The 18,191-nt window shown below is 40.5% G+C and overlaps 2 protein-coding genes across 2 annotated transcripts; both read left to right on the top strand.

The window, feature by feature from the left end:
• The first annotated feature begins 2,718 nt into the window (after window positions 1-2,718).
• On the top strand, window positions 2,719-15,687 carry LOC109687956 (olfactory receptor 2C1-like). The gene is made up of 3 exons (XM_020166085.2): window positions 2,719-2,727; window positions 6,646-7,567; window positions 15,599-15,687. Exons 1-3 carry the CDS (start codon window positions 2,719-2,721, stop codon window positions 15,685-15,687), a joined length of 1,020 nt encoding a protein of 339 aa, XP_020021674.2.
• Window positions 15,688-16,163: 476 nt separating this feature from the next.
• LOC109687955 (uncharacterized) lies at window positions 16,164-17,982 on the top strand. The gene is made up of 2 exons (XM_074055396.1): window positions 16,164-16,299; window positions 16,503-17,982. The coding sequence occupies exons 1-2, from the start codon at window positions 16,164-16,166 to the stop codon at window positions 17,786-17,788; spliced, it is 1,422 nt and encodes a 473-aa protein (XP_073911497.1). The 3' UTR covers window positions 17,789-17,982.
• The last annotated feature ends 209 nt before the right edge of the window (window positions 17,983-18,191 follow it).

Here is an 18,191-nt window from a genome sequence, read left to right as displayed (position 1 = left end):
CAAAAAATATGCTAGGAAATTCATATTTTAATTTGCTATGTTAAACCATTACACCATAAAATATATATATGAAAACATTGAGTTGTACACAATAAATGTATATATATATACATTTATATATATACATATATAAACAATATATACATATATATACACATATACACAATATATACATATATACACAATAAATGTACATATATATTAAAAACTTTATCTAATAATTTATAATAAAAACATTCGAAAAGTATGTTTTATTGACCCCTTTACAGTTTTTATGTAGTCTCTCACTGAAAATGTATAAACATTTTTATTTCAAACATAAGGAAAATGTTGCTCACAATATTTTCCAAAAATTTAGCTCACACTTTGTTTTAACCTTCATGAAATTATTACCACAAATTCATATTTTTTTGTAAATGATTGGTGCATGTTCTTCACATTTGTCAGATAAAATGTTCTTCAAATTATACAACACATGAAAATATGTGGTATCTACACAGACATTATATGTTATGGTAAAAGTCTTTTTTTAGTGACATTGAAGGCAAGGAAGGTTGAAAAATGGAGAGACAATACAATGAATGTGAGAGGAGCTTGGGCTACCATACAATATTACTACAGACTGCATGATGTAACAAATTTAAATTATTAAACATTAAATTTTTCTATACCACTGGACCATGAAAAGACTTAGCTCAAGGTTTTATTTAGCTTTGGTTTCCGTTAAGAGCACTTTTCCTGACTTGCAGAAGTCTATCTTTTCTCTGTGTCCTCACATCAAGAAGAGAGTAAAAGAAAGAGAAAGAGAGAAGGAATCTTTACCAGCCTTTAAGAATCCAGTCCTATCATTTGGGGCCCAACCTGTGTGATTTCATTTATCATTAATCACCTCCTAAAATCCTATCTGTAGGTGTAATTACATTAGAGCTCAGGCCTCATTTTATGAGTTTTGCTGGACAACACTAACTGCACATGAGATGATAATACAGTATTTAGATGAACTCGGTCTGTTTCTTATAGCAGACAGACTTTCATTTAGAAACCAGAGTGCCATGGAGAGTAATGTGCAATTAGGACAGTAATACTATTGTCAAGCAGCAACACAAATAATTGATATGCAAGCTGTCTGAACCAAGCATTCTTTGCTCTTTCAGTCTTTGCTATAAAGCATGGAAGGTAAAAGCTTCTTCAGGATATTAGGGCAACAAAGGTCCACAGAATGTTTATTCTCAACAACAGTGTAAGAAGCAAGGAATGCTCAAAAGCACAGCTGTATATAAGTAGTAATCAATCAGCCAGTTAACTTTTTAAAAGAAAATACATACAACTTCAATGCACATGTTCAAGTCAGGTGTGATGACATATATCTGTAATCCTACACTCTGAACTCTAAGGTAAGGAGGATCAAGAAGTCAGAGCCAACCTGGAATCTACAGAGAGAACATGTCTCAAAAAAAAGTAAATACATGTGTGTGTGTGTGTGTGTGTGTGTGTGTGTGTGTGTGTTCAAAAGGTAGAAGTATAGGCTGAAGAAGCCCATCAATAACTATGTATCTAACAGTTCAAGAGAAGTGGATTAAAGAGTATCCAAAAAACACATAGGGTGAATTCTCTGGGGAAGGATGAAACAACAGGTGTGAGAATCATGCAGAGACTTGGTGAGATTGAATTCCAATAATGTAGGCATCTCTACCTTGTTGGGAGGTCTCTCTACGAATCCAAAGCAAGAAATGCGTAAAATATAGAATGGAATTTTACTCAGTCACAAAGAAGAATGAAATTTTGTCATTTGCAGGTAAGTAGATGAAACTGGAGAACATCATCTTAAGTGAAGTTAGCCAGGTTCAGAAGGCCAAATGCCTCATGTTCTCTCTCATATATGGAATACAGACATAATGCAAATATAGAAATACTATGAAAAACTGGTCACACTAAGGGGTGGTCACATATGAGAGGGTAGGGTAAAAGAAGGAAACTAAGAAGATGAATATGGTTGATATACTTTCTATAAAAGAATGAATATAGAATTCTTAAACTGGCTGAAACTATGATAAGAAACAGAATAAGGTAGAATGAAGAAAAATAAATGAGATGAACCAATTGGGGTAACAACACATATATACATGGAAATATCACAGGAGCACTCCTTGTGTAGCTACCTTTATCTTAAACTAACAAAAAATGTCATTTTTTTTCTTTTTTTTCCTCTACAAAATCGGAGAACAGGAGGGCAGAACAGGTCCTGCCCAGGGGGAAGGACTGGTACCAGTAGGAGGGGTGAGCAGGTGGGGACAGGGGTAGGATGGTGAATAAGGTACAAAAAGTGTGTACACATGTATGTAAATGCAAAAATGATACCTGTTGGAACCATTCCAGAAATGGAGAGATGTGGGATAAAGGAGGGCAAAAGAGAGGGTGAATTCAAGTATGATACATATTGTAAGAATTTTTGTAAATACTACAATATGCCCCCACCCATCACAACAATAAAAAAATATATAAAAGGTCATATGAAAACTTATGGCCATCACTCTGAATTTGACATTGGAAAGGAATCTGCCCATATCAGGATCTTTTCCTCTTTCCAATTAATCTCATTCAACTTATTTGCAAAATGAGGCTCATTTCAACCACTTCAGTTTTTAAGGCTAAAAATGTAAATAACATAGGAAACAATGAATCTGATAAATACCCATGAAACTGTTGATGGAGCAGTAGATGCAGGTTGTTATGTGATGCCTCCTTACCCTGACCCATCCTGGTAAACTTTCCCAATACAAAATAAAGGTAGGGATTGTCAGCACACTAGCGTGCTACTCGGTGGTTTTAACCACTCCACAGCTCTAACTGCCTCTCTGGCCTATCTGGGGGATAACTCTGTATCTTTGGAAGGGGAAACACAGGAGACTTCATTGAGCACGGTAAAGAATGGGAAGAGAGAACACCCTAAAATTTAAATGGTACAGAGCTGAGCATGGAATGTGCTAAGTTGAGATAACGGCAGGACACTTAGGGGAAAATCTCCTGCAAGAGGAAGGATATAAAACTGAAATGAAATTATAGATCTTAAATTTCACAGACTGTACAAAAGAGATGATGTTACTTTGGGAGGAAGGTAGAGGAACTCAGAGAAAAATGAAAGATGAAAAAGAAAGGAAACAGGGAATATAATAAGGAATCCATTTTTTTAAGTGAAAGAGAAGCAATGAAAACTCAGAAGAGTCTCATGAATAGGATGGAGAGGATCCTGGGAAGACAACAGAGTAGGAAGTTCTAGGAACCCTCCTCCTTAATGGAGTCCTGGATCCTGATGAAGGCTGTGGCTTCAGAGGGAAACAGACACTGAATCATGGTTAATTTCAGTCAAGTTCAGCTTCTACTCTGGTAGCAATAGCCCATCCCCACCTCTCAGCCCATAGCAGGCAGCTGAGCACCTATTCAAAGCAACATGTGCACAGCTTGCAAGAACCAGAATGGCACAAAAACCTTGTGTTCCAAGTATCAGAATTCTGTTTCCTGTCACCTTCCTGCTTCTGGTCACAGAAGAGAGGTCTTTCAAAGCCTGCATCTTCTTCTAGGCATGTATGGTGAATTCTTGTCTCATTTTCTTTCTTTCCTCTTTTTAATTTTATTTACAAATTAATACATAAACAGTTTACTTTTTCTGGAGAGGTACATGTATCTTGATAACATATTTATCATGTAATGTTCAAATTACTGTAAGCAGAACTACATACAAAATATTTATCTTTTCTTTTTTATTAGCAGAAATTAATTTTTTAAAGGAGTTTCATTGTGATATTGCCATTCACATGTGCAAATACTTTGATCAAATTTACCCCCTGTATTAGACTTTCTGAACCCCTTCTGACCCACTGTGTTTAGTGTGTTTTATTATACTATTTACATACATATGTATAATGCAATTTTATCACTTTCACCCCCCCAGTACCCTCATCTTTCCCCCTTGTTCATCTTACTTCTTCCCCCCAACAGAATCCCCCTTTTACACTCATTGTCATTTCTTTTTTGATACTATGGATTATACCCACAGCCTTGTTATAATTATATATAATATATTTAGTATATATACATATATATGTATATATAAAACATCAAACAAACCAGCAAGCCACAGGACAGGATATTTCCAGGTTTCCACTTTTATTAGATTCAAATGTGTGGCTTTCAACAAGAAATGAGAAGGCATACAAAGCAATAGTGCATATGGCCCATTCACGTGGAAAATATATAAAATAATCAATGGTAATTGAAAAAGACCTGAAAATAGGTCTACTGAATGGAGACTGAAGAACATGTATTTCAAACAGATCAAGATAAAGAAAATGAAAAGAAGGTAAGGATAACAATGCAGTGTTTCCTTGCCTGTGAGGAACATGCTCCAAAACCCCCAATAGATGTATACATCACAGATAATTCCCAACCCTGTATCTATTGCCTTTTTACACAAAAACCTATTATAAAGTTTAATATATAAATTAGGCTCTCTGAAGGCCTAAAAATACTTCGTAATATGATAGAATGATTATTCGTATACAGTAATAGAATTTATTTAAAACTTATTATTTTTTAATTTTCATTTAAGATATTTTTACCAAGCTAAGTGTGCAGAAAATGCCTCACTTGGGAGGCTGGGACAGGAGGATTAGAAGTTTAAGGCCAGCCTTGACTAATAGTGAGTTTGAAGACAGCCAGGGATACATGAGAAGATTCTGTCTTTAAAGGAAAAAACTAAGAAAACTAAAAAGAAGGATACTTATAGTATAGTGAAGTCCAGATAACTTAAACTGTGGACAGTGAAATAGCAGATAAGGGGGACTAGAGTATGAACAAAGTGGAAATATCAATAAATTGACCAAAAAAACATTTAAAAAGCCAAAAGGAAATTCTGGATTTGAAAAGTACAATAATGGAAATGAAATTTTTATTAGAGAAAATCAAAGACAGAACACATAGTAGAAAGAATTAGCAAATTGGAAGATGGACCTATGGAAATCATCAAGTTAAAGAACAGACAGAAAAAAATGCAAAAAGGGGAACAGACCAGGGATATGTGGGACACCATCAACCAGACAAACTTACCTGTAGGACCCCTGGGAGAACAGAAGGAAAGAGGCATAGAACATTGGGAGAATTAATGGCACGAAGCTTTCTAAGCTGATGACAGACAAGAAGGTAAACATCCAAGAAACAACAAATATGCAGAATCCTCCTTGTATTTGCTCAAGGAGATGCTCACCAAGAGACAGTAAAATTACTAGAGGAAACCAAACACAAAGATTTGAAATAGTAAAATTGAAGTGACTTTTCACACATAGACAATCTCAAATAAGATCATTGCAGATTTCACACCACAAAATTTGTTACCAGAAAATAACAAAGTTGCCAAGAAGTTGAAAGCTTGGAGTTCTTAAGCACTGTTGGTAGACGTCAATAATGGTACAGTGGCTCTGGAATATAGCATGAATAAATATAAAATAAATAAAACTAGAACTGCCATCAAAGCCAACAATTCCATTTCTGTTGTATGCAATCAAGGAATTAAAAGCAAAGTCTCAAAGAGGCACTTCCACACTCATATCCAATGGTCATGGCTACATTACACAAAGATGAATTAAGGAATACATAAGCAAAATGCAGTAGATACATAGAATGCAATGTTACTCAGTTTTTTAAAGGTAGGAAATTCTGAGTAACACTATGGTTTTACACAATCCTTGATATTATTAAGTAGGTGAAATATACCAACCACAAATACTTTGTGATTCTATTTCTATGAAGTATTTTCAGTAGCCAAAATCAAGAGACAGAAAAAGAAAACACTAAGTGCCAGGGTCTGGGGGAGGGAACCAGAGTTACAATTTACTTGGTGTAGTTTGAATCTTGCACGATGCAAACATTCTGATGGATGGTGGTGAGGGCAACACTGTATGAATGCACATAATGAAACTAATTGGTATGCTTAAAAATGGTTAAAAGAGTATTATGCTATGTGTATTTTAACATCACAACAATTGGGAAAACAGAGAGAAAGGACAGCCCAAAATGAACTCCACTGGATAGACTCTCTCAGCAGAGAAAGCTCAAAAGCAATGTAACTGTATGAACATTCTTAACCTCTAACCTATCATCTGAAAACCCAGCATTCTTCCCCTCCCTGCACTGGGAGGAAACATTAGGCAGGGGTTCCTTTAAATCACTCCAGAAATGGGAGTGCCAAGTGCAAAGGACAGCTTGACCTTTCCATAGGACATGAGAGAGAGCAGTATGATTCATGAATGGACTAGAGGACAAGAGGAATGGAAAAGGAAGAGGGATATAAACAAAACAGGGTAAAGAGAGAGAGATAAACACAGTGAAAGAGAGGTGTGTTCATATTGACAGACTCATAGTGAATTGTCTGAGTTCTCCATAGATTTCTCATCAACTCTAGGATATTCCAGCTCTAACACTACTAAAAAGTCAACTACTGGGCAATGCATGGAATCAAGCAGCTATTGAAGAACTGCTCAAAACAGTTATGGGGACTATCTCCCCAAACTGTGGGGATTTGGGGTTGTTGCCATGTAGTTATTGAAATGGAAAAGACATGTTTATCCTGGAAATCTATTTCTTTCCTTGCAGGCCATGGCAAGAGAAAATATGAGTTTCCCAAACATGTTTGTCTTGTTGGGCTTCTCAGAGCATACATGGCTAGAGATTCCCCTCTTTGCAGTGATCCTGGTGTCGTACATTCTCACCCTGATGGGAAACAGCTCCATCATCCTTCTGTCCATGGTGAACCCCAGACTCCAGACCCCCATGTACTTCTTCCTGGACAATCTTTCTGTGCTAGACCTCATTGTCACAGGCACCATTGTGCCACAGCTTCTGGACAACCTCTGGGGCCTGGAGAAGACCATTGCTTCCTGGGGCTGCATCACACAAGTCTATATTTTCAGCTGGACAGCCTGTACTGAATGTGTTCTGCTGGCAGTGATGGCCTTTGATCGCTATGTGGCAATCTGCCAACCCTTCAATTACACTGTCATCATGCACCCCTGGGCTTGTGTGCAGCTAGCAGCAGCATCCTGGTCCAGTGGCCTGGCCAGTTCTCTGCTTCAATCCACACTCACCCTCCAGCTTCCTTTCTGTGGGAGGCACACCCTGGACCACTTCTGCTGTGAGGTACCAGCTCTGATCAAGTTGGCCTGTGGTGACACCACTGCTAATGACCTGTTTCTGGCCTTAGGAGCCATCCCTTTTGCACTGATTGCTCCCCTACTTGTGCTCATCTCCTACACCTTCATTGTGAAGGCTGTGCTGAAGTTACCTTCAGCTGAGGGAAGGCACAAGGCACTCAGCACCTGCAGCTCCCACATGGTGGTTGTCACAATGTACTTTGGGCCAGCTATCTACATGTACCTCCAGCCCCCTGCCAACAGCACTAAGGCCAAGTTCTTGTCTTTATTCTACTGTGTCATGACCCCTCTGCTCAATCCACTCATTTATACCCTGAGAAATAAGGATGTGAAGAAAGCATGGAAGAGGATCCTACAACTTCAGGGTGGAGGGAAATTTTTCAAAGCCACATGATCTACCCGTCTCTTTGAACAACTATGCACACACAGCAGTTCATTCTGGAGGGTCTGCTGCTTCAAATGAGTGTCCATTAGCTCCTAGAACAGAGTTCCAACTCTCAACATCAGCCAACCTGTTGAGAATGTTCATCCAGAACATTCTATCCTCTGAAATTGCCATACAGATATTGTGTTTTTTCTTGACCCTTGCCAAATGTCAAGAAAAACATTTGTTTTTCTCCACAGGCAGAATGAGCAGCATGTTCCATCTATCAATGGAATGCTAAAGAGCATCATTTTTTTCAAATCTGTTCCTATAATTTATCCCTTTACCAAATAAATAGATTTCTCATAAGTCTCTCTTCTTCCTCAAATGCCTTGTCATCCTACAGTTGATCATATCTTTATTTCATCTATGCCCTCAAAATAAAACTTTGATCATTCATTCACACAATCATGGCAACCTCACCATCACAAATGTTTTATTTTTTCAATTAATTTATGACAAAACATTCAATATGGGTTAAATTTCTTATATGTTTACAATCTATCACCTGTCTCTGCTTAATTTCTCTATTTCACTGTATACTTTTTTTTCTGCAGTACTGGGGTACGAACTCAGGGTCTACACCTTCAGCCACAAAACCAGCCCTTTTTTGTGAAGGGTTTTTTTGAGATAGAGTCTTGCATAGTATTTGCCCAGGCTGGCTTCAAACCATTGTCCTCCTGATCTCTGCCTCCTGAGTAGTTAAGATTACAGGCGTGAGACACTAGCTTCCATCTATACTTTTAAATATTACAAACAGCATTCTTTCTTTGTATATTGGTCAATCAATATGAGACTATATATGTCTTAGGCATAGCTGGTATGCAGCTGTGGTTAAATAGGGGTTCATTCTACAAGTTAATGTATATAATGTCCCCAGTGAGTTTGTTTTAGACACTTGCCAGAGCCATCGATGAGTCCTTCCTTTATGGTTTTGCCTAATTTTGATCTCTCCTAATAAGAAAAAAGGGAATATTTTGGTTCATTTACAAACTTGAAACAAAACTTTCATTTTGTCACTTTAGTTTCTACCTGTAACATTATTTGAAATCAGATATTCCCAAAATCTAGACTCAGGCCTCTGCTTTATGTATGGCCTTTTGTTTCATCTGAGCAGAGGTTCACTCTCCAGACTGACATTTTATATATAGAACAAATCCTTTGCTCTTAGTGAGGTACCTGCTTTAGAGTGGCCATGGCTCTGACATCTGAGCCCTCTCTAACTTTTCCCAGGACAGAGCTGACCACACGGGATGGAACCAAGAAAGAGATCTGTTAGCTCTCATGAATTAGAATCAATGGCCAGGTTTATGCTTCACTATTATATCTTCAAAGACCTTGCATGAATGTATTTTCCAAAATACATGGAAAAGTAGATATTGTTCACTTACAGATTTCAAAATTTCTCTTTCTGTGAGGAAAGCATGCAGGAAATTGTGGGTTGTTTTAAGTTTTACATTTATGATTTCTGTTACTAAGTAAATATATTTTTCCAAGAAATTTTTTTAAATGTTCCACTTGTGAAATTTATCCTTCTATGAGGAAAAGATACCTAAAATATTGCCAAGCCTCTTCTTCTTTTTTTTTTGGTGGTTCTGGGGTTTGAACTCAGGGCTTCACACTTACTAAGCAGGCACTCTACCACTTGAGCCAAACTGCCAGCCCACCCAAGCCTCTTCTTTATCATAGTATTGGTGCTACCTTGCTTTCCAATAGAGATAAAGCATTAAGGACCTCAGAACCCCTCATGGGAAACTGAGCAATAATACTGCAGAAGGTATTCTACAAAGACCCCTGACAAACACAGATGCCTGTTTCTGAGACAGAAACATTTTGATCTAGTGAGCCTTAATTTACAAAGAGAGATTTCAAAGAGAAACCAATGGGCTGCTCAGGCAGTCACAGAATTCTGCTGGGAACACCCATCTCTGTGTTTACATCATATACCCTGGCTCTGTGCACTGCCTTTTTAAAACCCACAAGATCCCAGGTTATATAGAAAATAAGTGATTGAGGAAAATAGAAGAGAAAACTAAAATCCCTCCATCAGCAAGCCAATGCATTTTCTGCGCCCCCTCAGAAAAAATCTTCCTGAAAAGGACAAACGACCACTGTGCCCCTGGAATCAATAGCAAGATGCAGTAGCATCTTTATGGATCTTGTCACACAGTGAGAACCTCATTCATCTGTCTGTAAATACCTCCACTGAAAGGATTAATTTTTCTTGTTGCGCTTCACTATAATCATCCATAAATTAGAATGAATTCAAACATAATAATCTTAGGTCAGATGTATGCAGATGCAAACCTTTAATCACACTACTTGGAAGGTTGAAACAGTAGGAAGGGGAGTTGAGACCAGCCTAGTTACATAGTGAGTTCAATGCCAGGCTAGGTTACATAGGGAGTCCTTATCTGAAAGAAACAAAACCATAATAATCTAGTATTTTGGGTTTTTTTTGGGTTTTTTTCTTTTGTTCATATGTACATACAATGTTTGGGTCATTTCTCCCCCCTTCCCCCACCCCCTCCCTTAGTTATACCCCCCTTCCCTCTTCCCCCCAACTCCCTCGCTACCAGTCAGAAACTATTTTGCCCTTATCTCTAATTTTGCTGAAGAGACAGTATAAGCAATAATAGGAAGGACCAAGGGTTTTTGCTAGTTGATATAAGGATAACTATACAGGGAGTTGACTCGCGTTGCTTTCCTGCACATGTGTGTTACTTTCTAAATTAATTTTTCTTGAACTAATCTTTTCTCTAGTTCCTGGTACCCTTCTCCTATTGGCTCTGTCACTTTAAAGTATCTGCATTACTTTCTCTACATTGAGGTCAACAAATGCTATCTAGTTTTTTGGGTATCTTACCTATCCTCATACCTCCCTTGTGTGCTCTCGCTTTATCATGTGATCAAAGTCCAATCACCTTGTTGTGTTTACTCTTGATCTAATGTCTGCATATGAGGGAGAACATACAATTTTTGGTCTTATGGGCCAGGCTAACCTCACTCAGAATGATATGGTCTCCAGTTCCATCCATTTACTTGCGAATGGTAAAATTTCATTCTTTTTCATGGCTGCATTTTCTTAATCCATTAGTCAGTAGTGGGGCATCTTGGCTGTTTCCATAACTTGGCTATTGTGGGTAGGGCTGAAATAAACATGGGTGTGCAGGTGGCTCTGGAGTAACCTGAGTCACATTTTGTGGGTATATCCCCAAGAGTGGTATTTCTGGATCATATCGTAGATCTATGTTTAGATTTTTAAGAAGCCTCCAAATTTTTTCCAGAGTTGTTGTACTAGTTTGCATTCCCACCAGCAGTGTAAAAGAGTTCCTTTTCCCCCACATCCTCTCCAACACCTGTTGTTAGTGGTGTTGCTAATCATGGCTACTCTAACAGGGGTGAGGTGGAATCTTAGTGTGGTTTTAATTTGCATTTCCTTTATGGCTTAATTTAGTATTTTGGTTCCTAAACATTAGTGAACATTGAAATTTCCCATGAAGGAAATTTTTTCCCATGAAAAAAAATGTTTTCTCTTTGTTTTAACAAATTTAAAATATATTTCAGTGATACATAAACACATAAAATTAAACATATTAATGGGTACCACACAATGGTTAAATATATGTATATATTGCAGAGTGTTTTTAAATTTTTTATTAGCATATTAGAGTCATATTGGGGGTATATTAGGACATTTACAAAAATGCTTAAAATATATCTTAGTTAGGTTCACTCCTCCATCTTTCTCTTTATCCCCTTCTCCCCCTTCTTAGAACAATTACGACAGGTCTCATTGTTCCATTTTTATACATGAATATATAGTACCTCCGCCATATTCACCCTCCTTCATCCTTTCCTTATGCTCTCCCCCTTCCCACTGTTACCAACTTTGACAGGACTTGTTTTACCTTCCTGTCCTTCATTTTAAAAAAAAGACATTTTTGTTTGTTTATGGTGATTATACAGTGAGTTTCATTGTGACATTTCCCCATATATAAATATGTATTACACCCCGAATTGGCTCACCCTCTCCATTATTCTTTATTCTTCTTTCTACCTAAGTCCTCTTCTTATGTGTATTTCTAAAGATTTGAATATTCCATGTTCATACTTATATAGAAAGGACATAAACCATATTCACCCTCTTTACTTTCCTCATTTACCCTGCTCCTCCCATTAGTGCCTTCCCCTTAGCATGAACTGTTTTACATTCTTGTTCTCCATTGTTTAGGTATCTGTTAATTTTTCAGTGGGAGTTTTTGCCTTGGTATCTTAAATAAATGAATGTGCTTAAGTCAATCTAACCTCCCTCCACTGCACTTCCTCACTCTTTCCCCCTGTCCTGTCAACAATTTCCAGTGTATTTCACTTGTCTTGTTCCTACACAGATGTGCTGTACTTCATTACTATTCACTGTCTTTCTTTCCTTCTTTTCCTCCTCCCTTAGGCTCCTCTACCAGTCCCACTTTTGGGTCCATGTTCTGCATATATTTATATGGATATATGATATTGCTTGTATTTGTCTGGGGCCTATATTCCACATATGAGGGAACATGTGATCTTTGGCTTTCTGAACCTGGCTAACTTCACTTAGGATGATGTTCTCCATTTTTCTCAGCCACAAAGAAGAATAAATTTTCTCATTTTCAGGTAAATGGATGGAACTGGAGAACATCATCTTAAGTGAAGTTGGGTTCAGAAGGCCAAAAGTTACATGTTCTCCCTCATATGCAGACTACAGACCTATAAGAAATGCAGCAATATTATGGGACACGAGTCACACTAAGGAGAGGCTGCACACAGGAGGGATAAGGCAGGGAAGGAAACCAAAAACTTGAATGTAGCTGACGTGCTCACTGCACAGGAATGAATACAGAAATTTTAAACTGGCCAGGGCCACCATGGGAAGGAGACTAGGGATGAGTGAAGAGATACTAAAGAGTAGAATAGGTGAAGGTCATATATTTGAAAAGAAAATGAAAAATATGGCTTGTCTCAAGAATTGAAATTTTTATTCCATGAGAGTGTCAGATATTTAGAGAAAATGAAGATATAGACTCTATGTATATTGGAGTCAGATAATGAAATGTAGTTTTTGTTGGTTTTTTTGAGGGGAGGAGCTTTTTATAGTACTTGCATCTTTTTGAAATGCACAGTACATTAATGTTTCTGTACTCACCCTTCTGTGCAATACTACAGCAGAATTTCCTCCTCCCATCTAACTGTAACTTAGAATCAATTGATCCACCTCTCCTCATTCCTCCCTTGGCACTGGTCTCACAGGCATCTCTGAACCATGATTCCATTCTCAATCTGTGTGAGACAAGCTTCCTTAAAGTGCATATGTGAGTGAAATCCTATGGTTTGTCTTCCTTTGCCTGGCTTACTTCACTTAACTCAATGATCTCCAGTTCCATCCACTGTGAGGATGTCTCCATTGGTGATGAGAGCTCAGGGCCTCCTCCTCTGCAGAAGACAAAACCCTGCCATTTGACACTTTAGATGTATTTCATTAGATGCTATTCTGCTATTTAAAAGTCCATGTTTTAGCTTTCCTTGGTTATATTCTAGGTACAAAAATGTTCAAAAGGCACTTTGCTGGGCTTGATAACAAAAACTTGTTCATAAATAGCTACAAGCACAGTTTATGTCTCCATGTGACTCATTTCAGCTTTGAGTTACTATTGAGTTGACTTGCTATGGCTTCTTGATATGGATAGAATATTTATTTGTAGGGTAGACTCTTCTACCCAGAGACCCCTAGAGGCTAAATAGTGCTGTGAAAAGATAATATTGAGCTAAGCTTTATAGAAAGAAGCAGAATTTTCTGGATGAGGAAGTATACAGGGAGAATATACCAAGATACTAAGGAGTAGAGTAGGTGAATGACATATGTGTGAAAAGAAAAAGAAAAATCTGACTTGTCTCAAGAATTGAGAATTTTCTTCATGAGAGTGTCAGATATTTTAGAGACAATGGAAGATGTAACTATGTATATTGGGGCCAGATAATGAAATGTAGTTTTTGTCAGTTTTTTGGGGGTTTGAACTCAGGGTCTCACACTTGCTGGGCAGGTGCTCTACCACTTGAGCCACTCTGCCATCCCTGAAAGATAGGTTTTTTAAATTATTTAGAGAATATTTTATTAGTTTCTATAATCAAGCCCATGTAGATAAGACCATACATACATATGTAACACATTGTGTTACCCTGTACAAGTGAAAAAATGTTTCTTTGCTTTTGTTTAATGTTTAATAAACATAATGTTTAATGTTTCTAGACCAATATGACTATTGATTTCTGTACAATGTCAACTCAATACAATAAACTGGTATGCTTTTTTCAAAGTTGACAGCACAGCTACAGTTTCCAAAAATTCAAATTAAAACATTTTAATTATTTATATCTTACAAATGATTTATATTAAAAAACCAATAATAGCAGTATGTTATTATAGCAGCAATAGTAGCAACAGCTTTTCCAGGTTCTCCAGTCATCTGAGCAGAGTTGTGGAGACATTCAGCACACTTCATTAAAAAAAAAGAAAGAATAAAAAACAGAACCCCAGAAAACAGCAAAGTTCTGTTACTGTTGTGGTACATGGCACCTTTTTTTAAACTAGCTTCTCAATCATTATCTGGAAAGAAAATATTCTAGCGTAACATCGTTAAAAACATTTCTGATAAAGCATGCTCTCCTACACATCTTGAAGCAGGTGCAAGATACGTTACACCTTCACAGAGGTATGATGCATACTTTCCTACATCCATATTACTAGAGGATGCAATTAACAAGGCATAACTATTCTTGATTATTGATTCTATTTTTCCAGTAGAAGGCCCAAGGGATGGTATGACACAGCTCTTTAAAGAAATGTACTTTCTTAAACAGGATTTGTAGTTTTTAACCAATGTAAATAAATAGCAATAGCTGAATATAGATTCAAGTAAGTTTTTATTATTATTATTATTTTTGTGGTGCTGGGGTTTGAACTCAGGGCCTTGTGTTTAATAAATAGGTGGTGAGCCACTCCACCAGCCCTAGATTCAGTATTTAAGTAAGCTAAGTGTTAACTTATCAAGAGAGGCCATACAGGAAATGAAACTCTAGCTACTTCTTTCCCAAGATCAAGATTTTGTGGCAGTAAATGATCAGAGCAGAGGAAGTAATATGTACCCACTGTTATTTAGATAACATCTGTCAGAATTTAGAAAAGTATGGCTCTGTTTGCATACTTTTGAACTGACCTCAGCCAAATTTTTCCATAAAGTTGAAAAATACTAATTGATGTCCTAATTACCGAGTGTTTCTATTTTTGTGAGTTGGTAGATTGAAGATTTGTTGGGGGATTTTTTCTGATTCTGGGAATAGAACCTAGAACCTTGCACATGCTGGGTAAGCACTGTACCATTGAGCTAAATTCTTAGTCCCTCCTTTATTTTTTGTCTTATACTTTCAAATTATAGGTGTACATGTTAACAAGGTACAAAATGAGGTTATGATTTTAATATAATTGGAATAACCAAATCATTTCAAACAACCCATCCATTCTTCAATGATCCACATATGACATCATTCATGATGAACATATTCAAGATTCAACTACTTGCAGCATCCATCATGCTGAAAGATCTGAAATCAGTATATGGAGAAAAAATGTTTGCACACATACGTGCCTTGCCACACTCCTCAACAGCCAAAATAGAGAATCAAATTAAATTTCCATCAATGTGTGAACAGCAAAAGAAAATGTGAGAAATGTGAGAAAATATGAGATATGTGAAATAAGGTTTGGAATACTTTTCATCATCAAAAGTAAAGGAATTCCTTCACTTTTAACAGCATGAATGGAATTTCAAAAGTTTACACTAAGCACACATTCCTGCGGCGGCCGCCAGGGCTGCTCTTTGTGGTGGTCTCTGTGCTTTTGTGGGGTTCGGGTTGACTTATTTGCCTGTCCTTCCGACAGTTCGTTCGCCCCATGCTTGTCTGCCGGGCTGTACTCTGTGCCCGCTCGCTCGGGAAGCCAGAGTCCGAGGCCTGACCGTGGCTCCCTAGCGCGGGGTTCACCGGAGGACAGGCGACGAGATGACCAGGCATGTGATGGGGCTGGGGCGTGAGCACGGCGTGGGTGTCGGAGTGTCTGCGGACCGGTGTGATGTGGCATAAGCCCAGTGTGCTGGGCGGCACGTGGCTGAGCCTGTCCGAGCAGAGCTCAGGCTGGTTGGGGGGTGGCGCTCATTGCGACGTTGGGGCTGTCCTGCAGGCCGCTGTCCCAGAGCCCCAGCAGCAGAACACGCTCTTCTATATCTCACCAGGGGCCCAGTGGCCGAGTGACGCTGCCTAGACTCACGCGCCATGGACACTACGGTCCCGAAGCCCGCGGAAACAGTCTCATTTTTCCATCCCCAGTTTTTTCCGCTCCGAACCCTACTTCTTCTGCCAAAGAGAATCCAGAGGATAAATCTGGTTGAGGTCTCCTGAAAGCCAGATCTGAGGAATAAGTGACTTTCAAGGATGTGGTTGTGGACTTCATGCAGGAGGAACGGGGTCAGCTGGACTCTCCTCAGAGGGCCCTGTACTGGGACGTGATGCTAGAGAACTACCAGAACCTTCTTGCCCTTGGGCCTCCAGTTCACAAACCAGATGTGATCTCCCACCTGGAAAGAGGTGAGGAGCCATGGCAAGTGCACAGGGAAGTCCCTAGAGCGTCTTGTCCAGATGAGTTTTTTTAGGTCAGGTGCAGTGACTCAAGACTATAATCCCAGCTACTTGGGAGGTGGAGATTGGAAGGATCAAGGTTCAAGCCCAGTCCAAGGCAAAAAGTTCATAAGATCACACACCTGTAATCCCAAATGTGCCGGAGCCCATAGAGCAGGAGCCCACTGAGATGAAGGAGGAGGCCACTCCACAGCAGGCTGCTTGCAAAGCAGAAGTGTCCCAGGAGTTGATCCTGGCACGGCTGCAGAGGCCGGGTCTTCTTGGCGCCAGTCTGGGCTATACGCAGGCTTGGGAAGCCCAGATGGTCACTGTGTGGAACAGCGAGGCCACGCTGCATAAGCCAGCACCTGCCACGCGCTGGGACCTCACAGAAGAGAGCTGTTGGGGACATGGTGGGTCTGTAGAGGGATTCCCCTTCGGCTGCTCCCTGTCCACCCAGCAAGGTGTCCCTCCAGGAGAACGCTCTCCTGCCAGATGCTCCAAGGTCAGCCAGACCGTGTTGGGGATAACCCCAGACCACCAGAGAACGTGGCCAGGGAAGAGGGTTTTCAGGCCCGGGAAATCGCCAGCTGTGCCCCGGCAGCGAGGACGGCTGGGGATTGGACCCAGCACCAGGCCGAGCGTCTTCACGTGCGGCCAGTGCGGGAAGACGTTCCCGCAGAGCGCGGCCCTGGCTTTGCACCGGCGCTGGCACGTCTGTGAGAAGGCCTACCAGTGCATCGAGTGCGGCAAGGCCTTCCCCTGGAGCACCAACCTCCTCGGGCATCAGCGCAGCCACACGGGTGAGAAGCCCTTCTTCTGCGGCCAGTGCGGGAAAGCCTTCAGCTGCCACTCGTCACTCAACGTGCACCAGCGCATCCACACGGGCGAGAGGCCCTACAAGTGCAGTGCCTACGACAAGGCCTTCAGCTGCAGCTCCCTGCTCAACATGCACCTGAGGGTGCACACTGGCGAGAAGCCGTACGAGTGCGGAGCGTGCGGCAAGGCCTTTAACCAGCTCACGCACCTCACGCACCACCGCCGAATCCACACCAGTGAGAAGCCCTATGAGTGCGGCACTTGCGGCAAGGCCTTCACCTGCCACACGCACACCAGGGAGAAGCCGTTCAAGTGCGCCGACTGCGGCAAGGGCTTCAGCTGCCACTACCTCGTGGTGCACCATCGCATCCACACCGGGAAGAAGCCCTACAAGTGCCACGAGTGCGGCAAAGCGTGCAGCCAGAACCACTGCCTCATTAAACACCAGAAGGTCCATTCTGGGGAGAAAGCCTTCAAATGCCACAAATGCAGTGAGGCATTTGGCTGGAGCTCTCGCCTCCTGGAGCACCAGCGGCTGCATGGGGAAGAGAGGCCCTTGGCCCTTCAGCTGGGCCGCCACTTGCTCAACACCTACTATGTGCCTGGTGGCCTGCTGGGAGCGGGGGACACAGGGGAGTGAGACGTGGACCGGATAAACGCCCTGGACGTGGCAAAGCTCTTGTGTGTGGTGCAGCCTGCCGCCAGCAGGAACTTCCCCTGGGGAGCAAGGCTGGCAATTAGGGTGACCTGCAGCTGGTCAAGGTAGCCATTGCCAGAGCTGTCCCACAAGTAGGCACCCTCACCTGGCTTGCTCCTGCAGAGGCAAAGCCTGACCCCTGGCCTCCCATGGGATCCACAAGCCAGGACCCCTCCTGCTCCAGCTGGTCACGCCCCAGGAAGGAGCACATTTCAGAAGAGACTTGTCAGTCATCCTGTTTTCCTTATTAGGTCTGGAGGTCATTTATGAAGGGGGACGGGTTCTTGCCTGTACACAAAAATGAAGGCATGTCAAGTGTGGAATCCTTAGACAGCCTCCTGACGGG

The sequence above is a fragment of the Castor canadensis genome, chromosome 15 (genome assembly GCF_047511655.1).
Source record: "Castor canadensis chromosome 15, mCasCan1.hap1v2, whole genome shotgun sequence".
Classification (NCBI taxonomy): domain Eukaryota; kingdom Metazoa; phylum Chordata; class Mammalia; order Rodentia; family Castoridae; genus Castor; species Castor canadensis.
This window is presented reverse-complemented; position numbering and strand designations above follow the sequence as displayed.

Coding starts and splice junctions, on each gene's coding strand:
- LOC109687956 (XM_020166085.2), top strand. Junction 7,568..15,598: donor GAGGATCCTACAACTTCAGG/GTGGAGGGAAAT, acceptor TCCTTCCGACAG/TTCGTTCGCCCCATGCTTGT.
- LOC109687955 (XM_074055396.1), top strand. CDS start 16,164: ATGCAGGAGGAACGGGGTCAGCTGGACTCTCCTCAGAGGGCCCTGTAC. Junction 16,300..16,502: donor GATCTCCCACCTGGAAAGAG/GTGAGGAGCCAT, acceptor CGGAGCCCATAG/AGCAGGAGCCCACTGAGATG.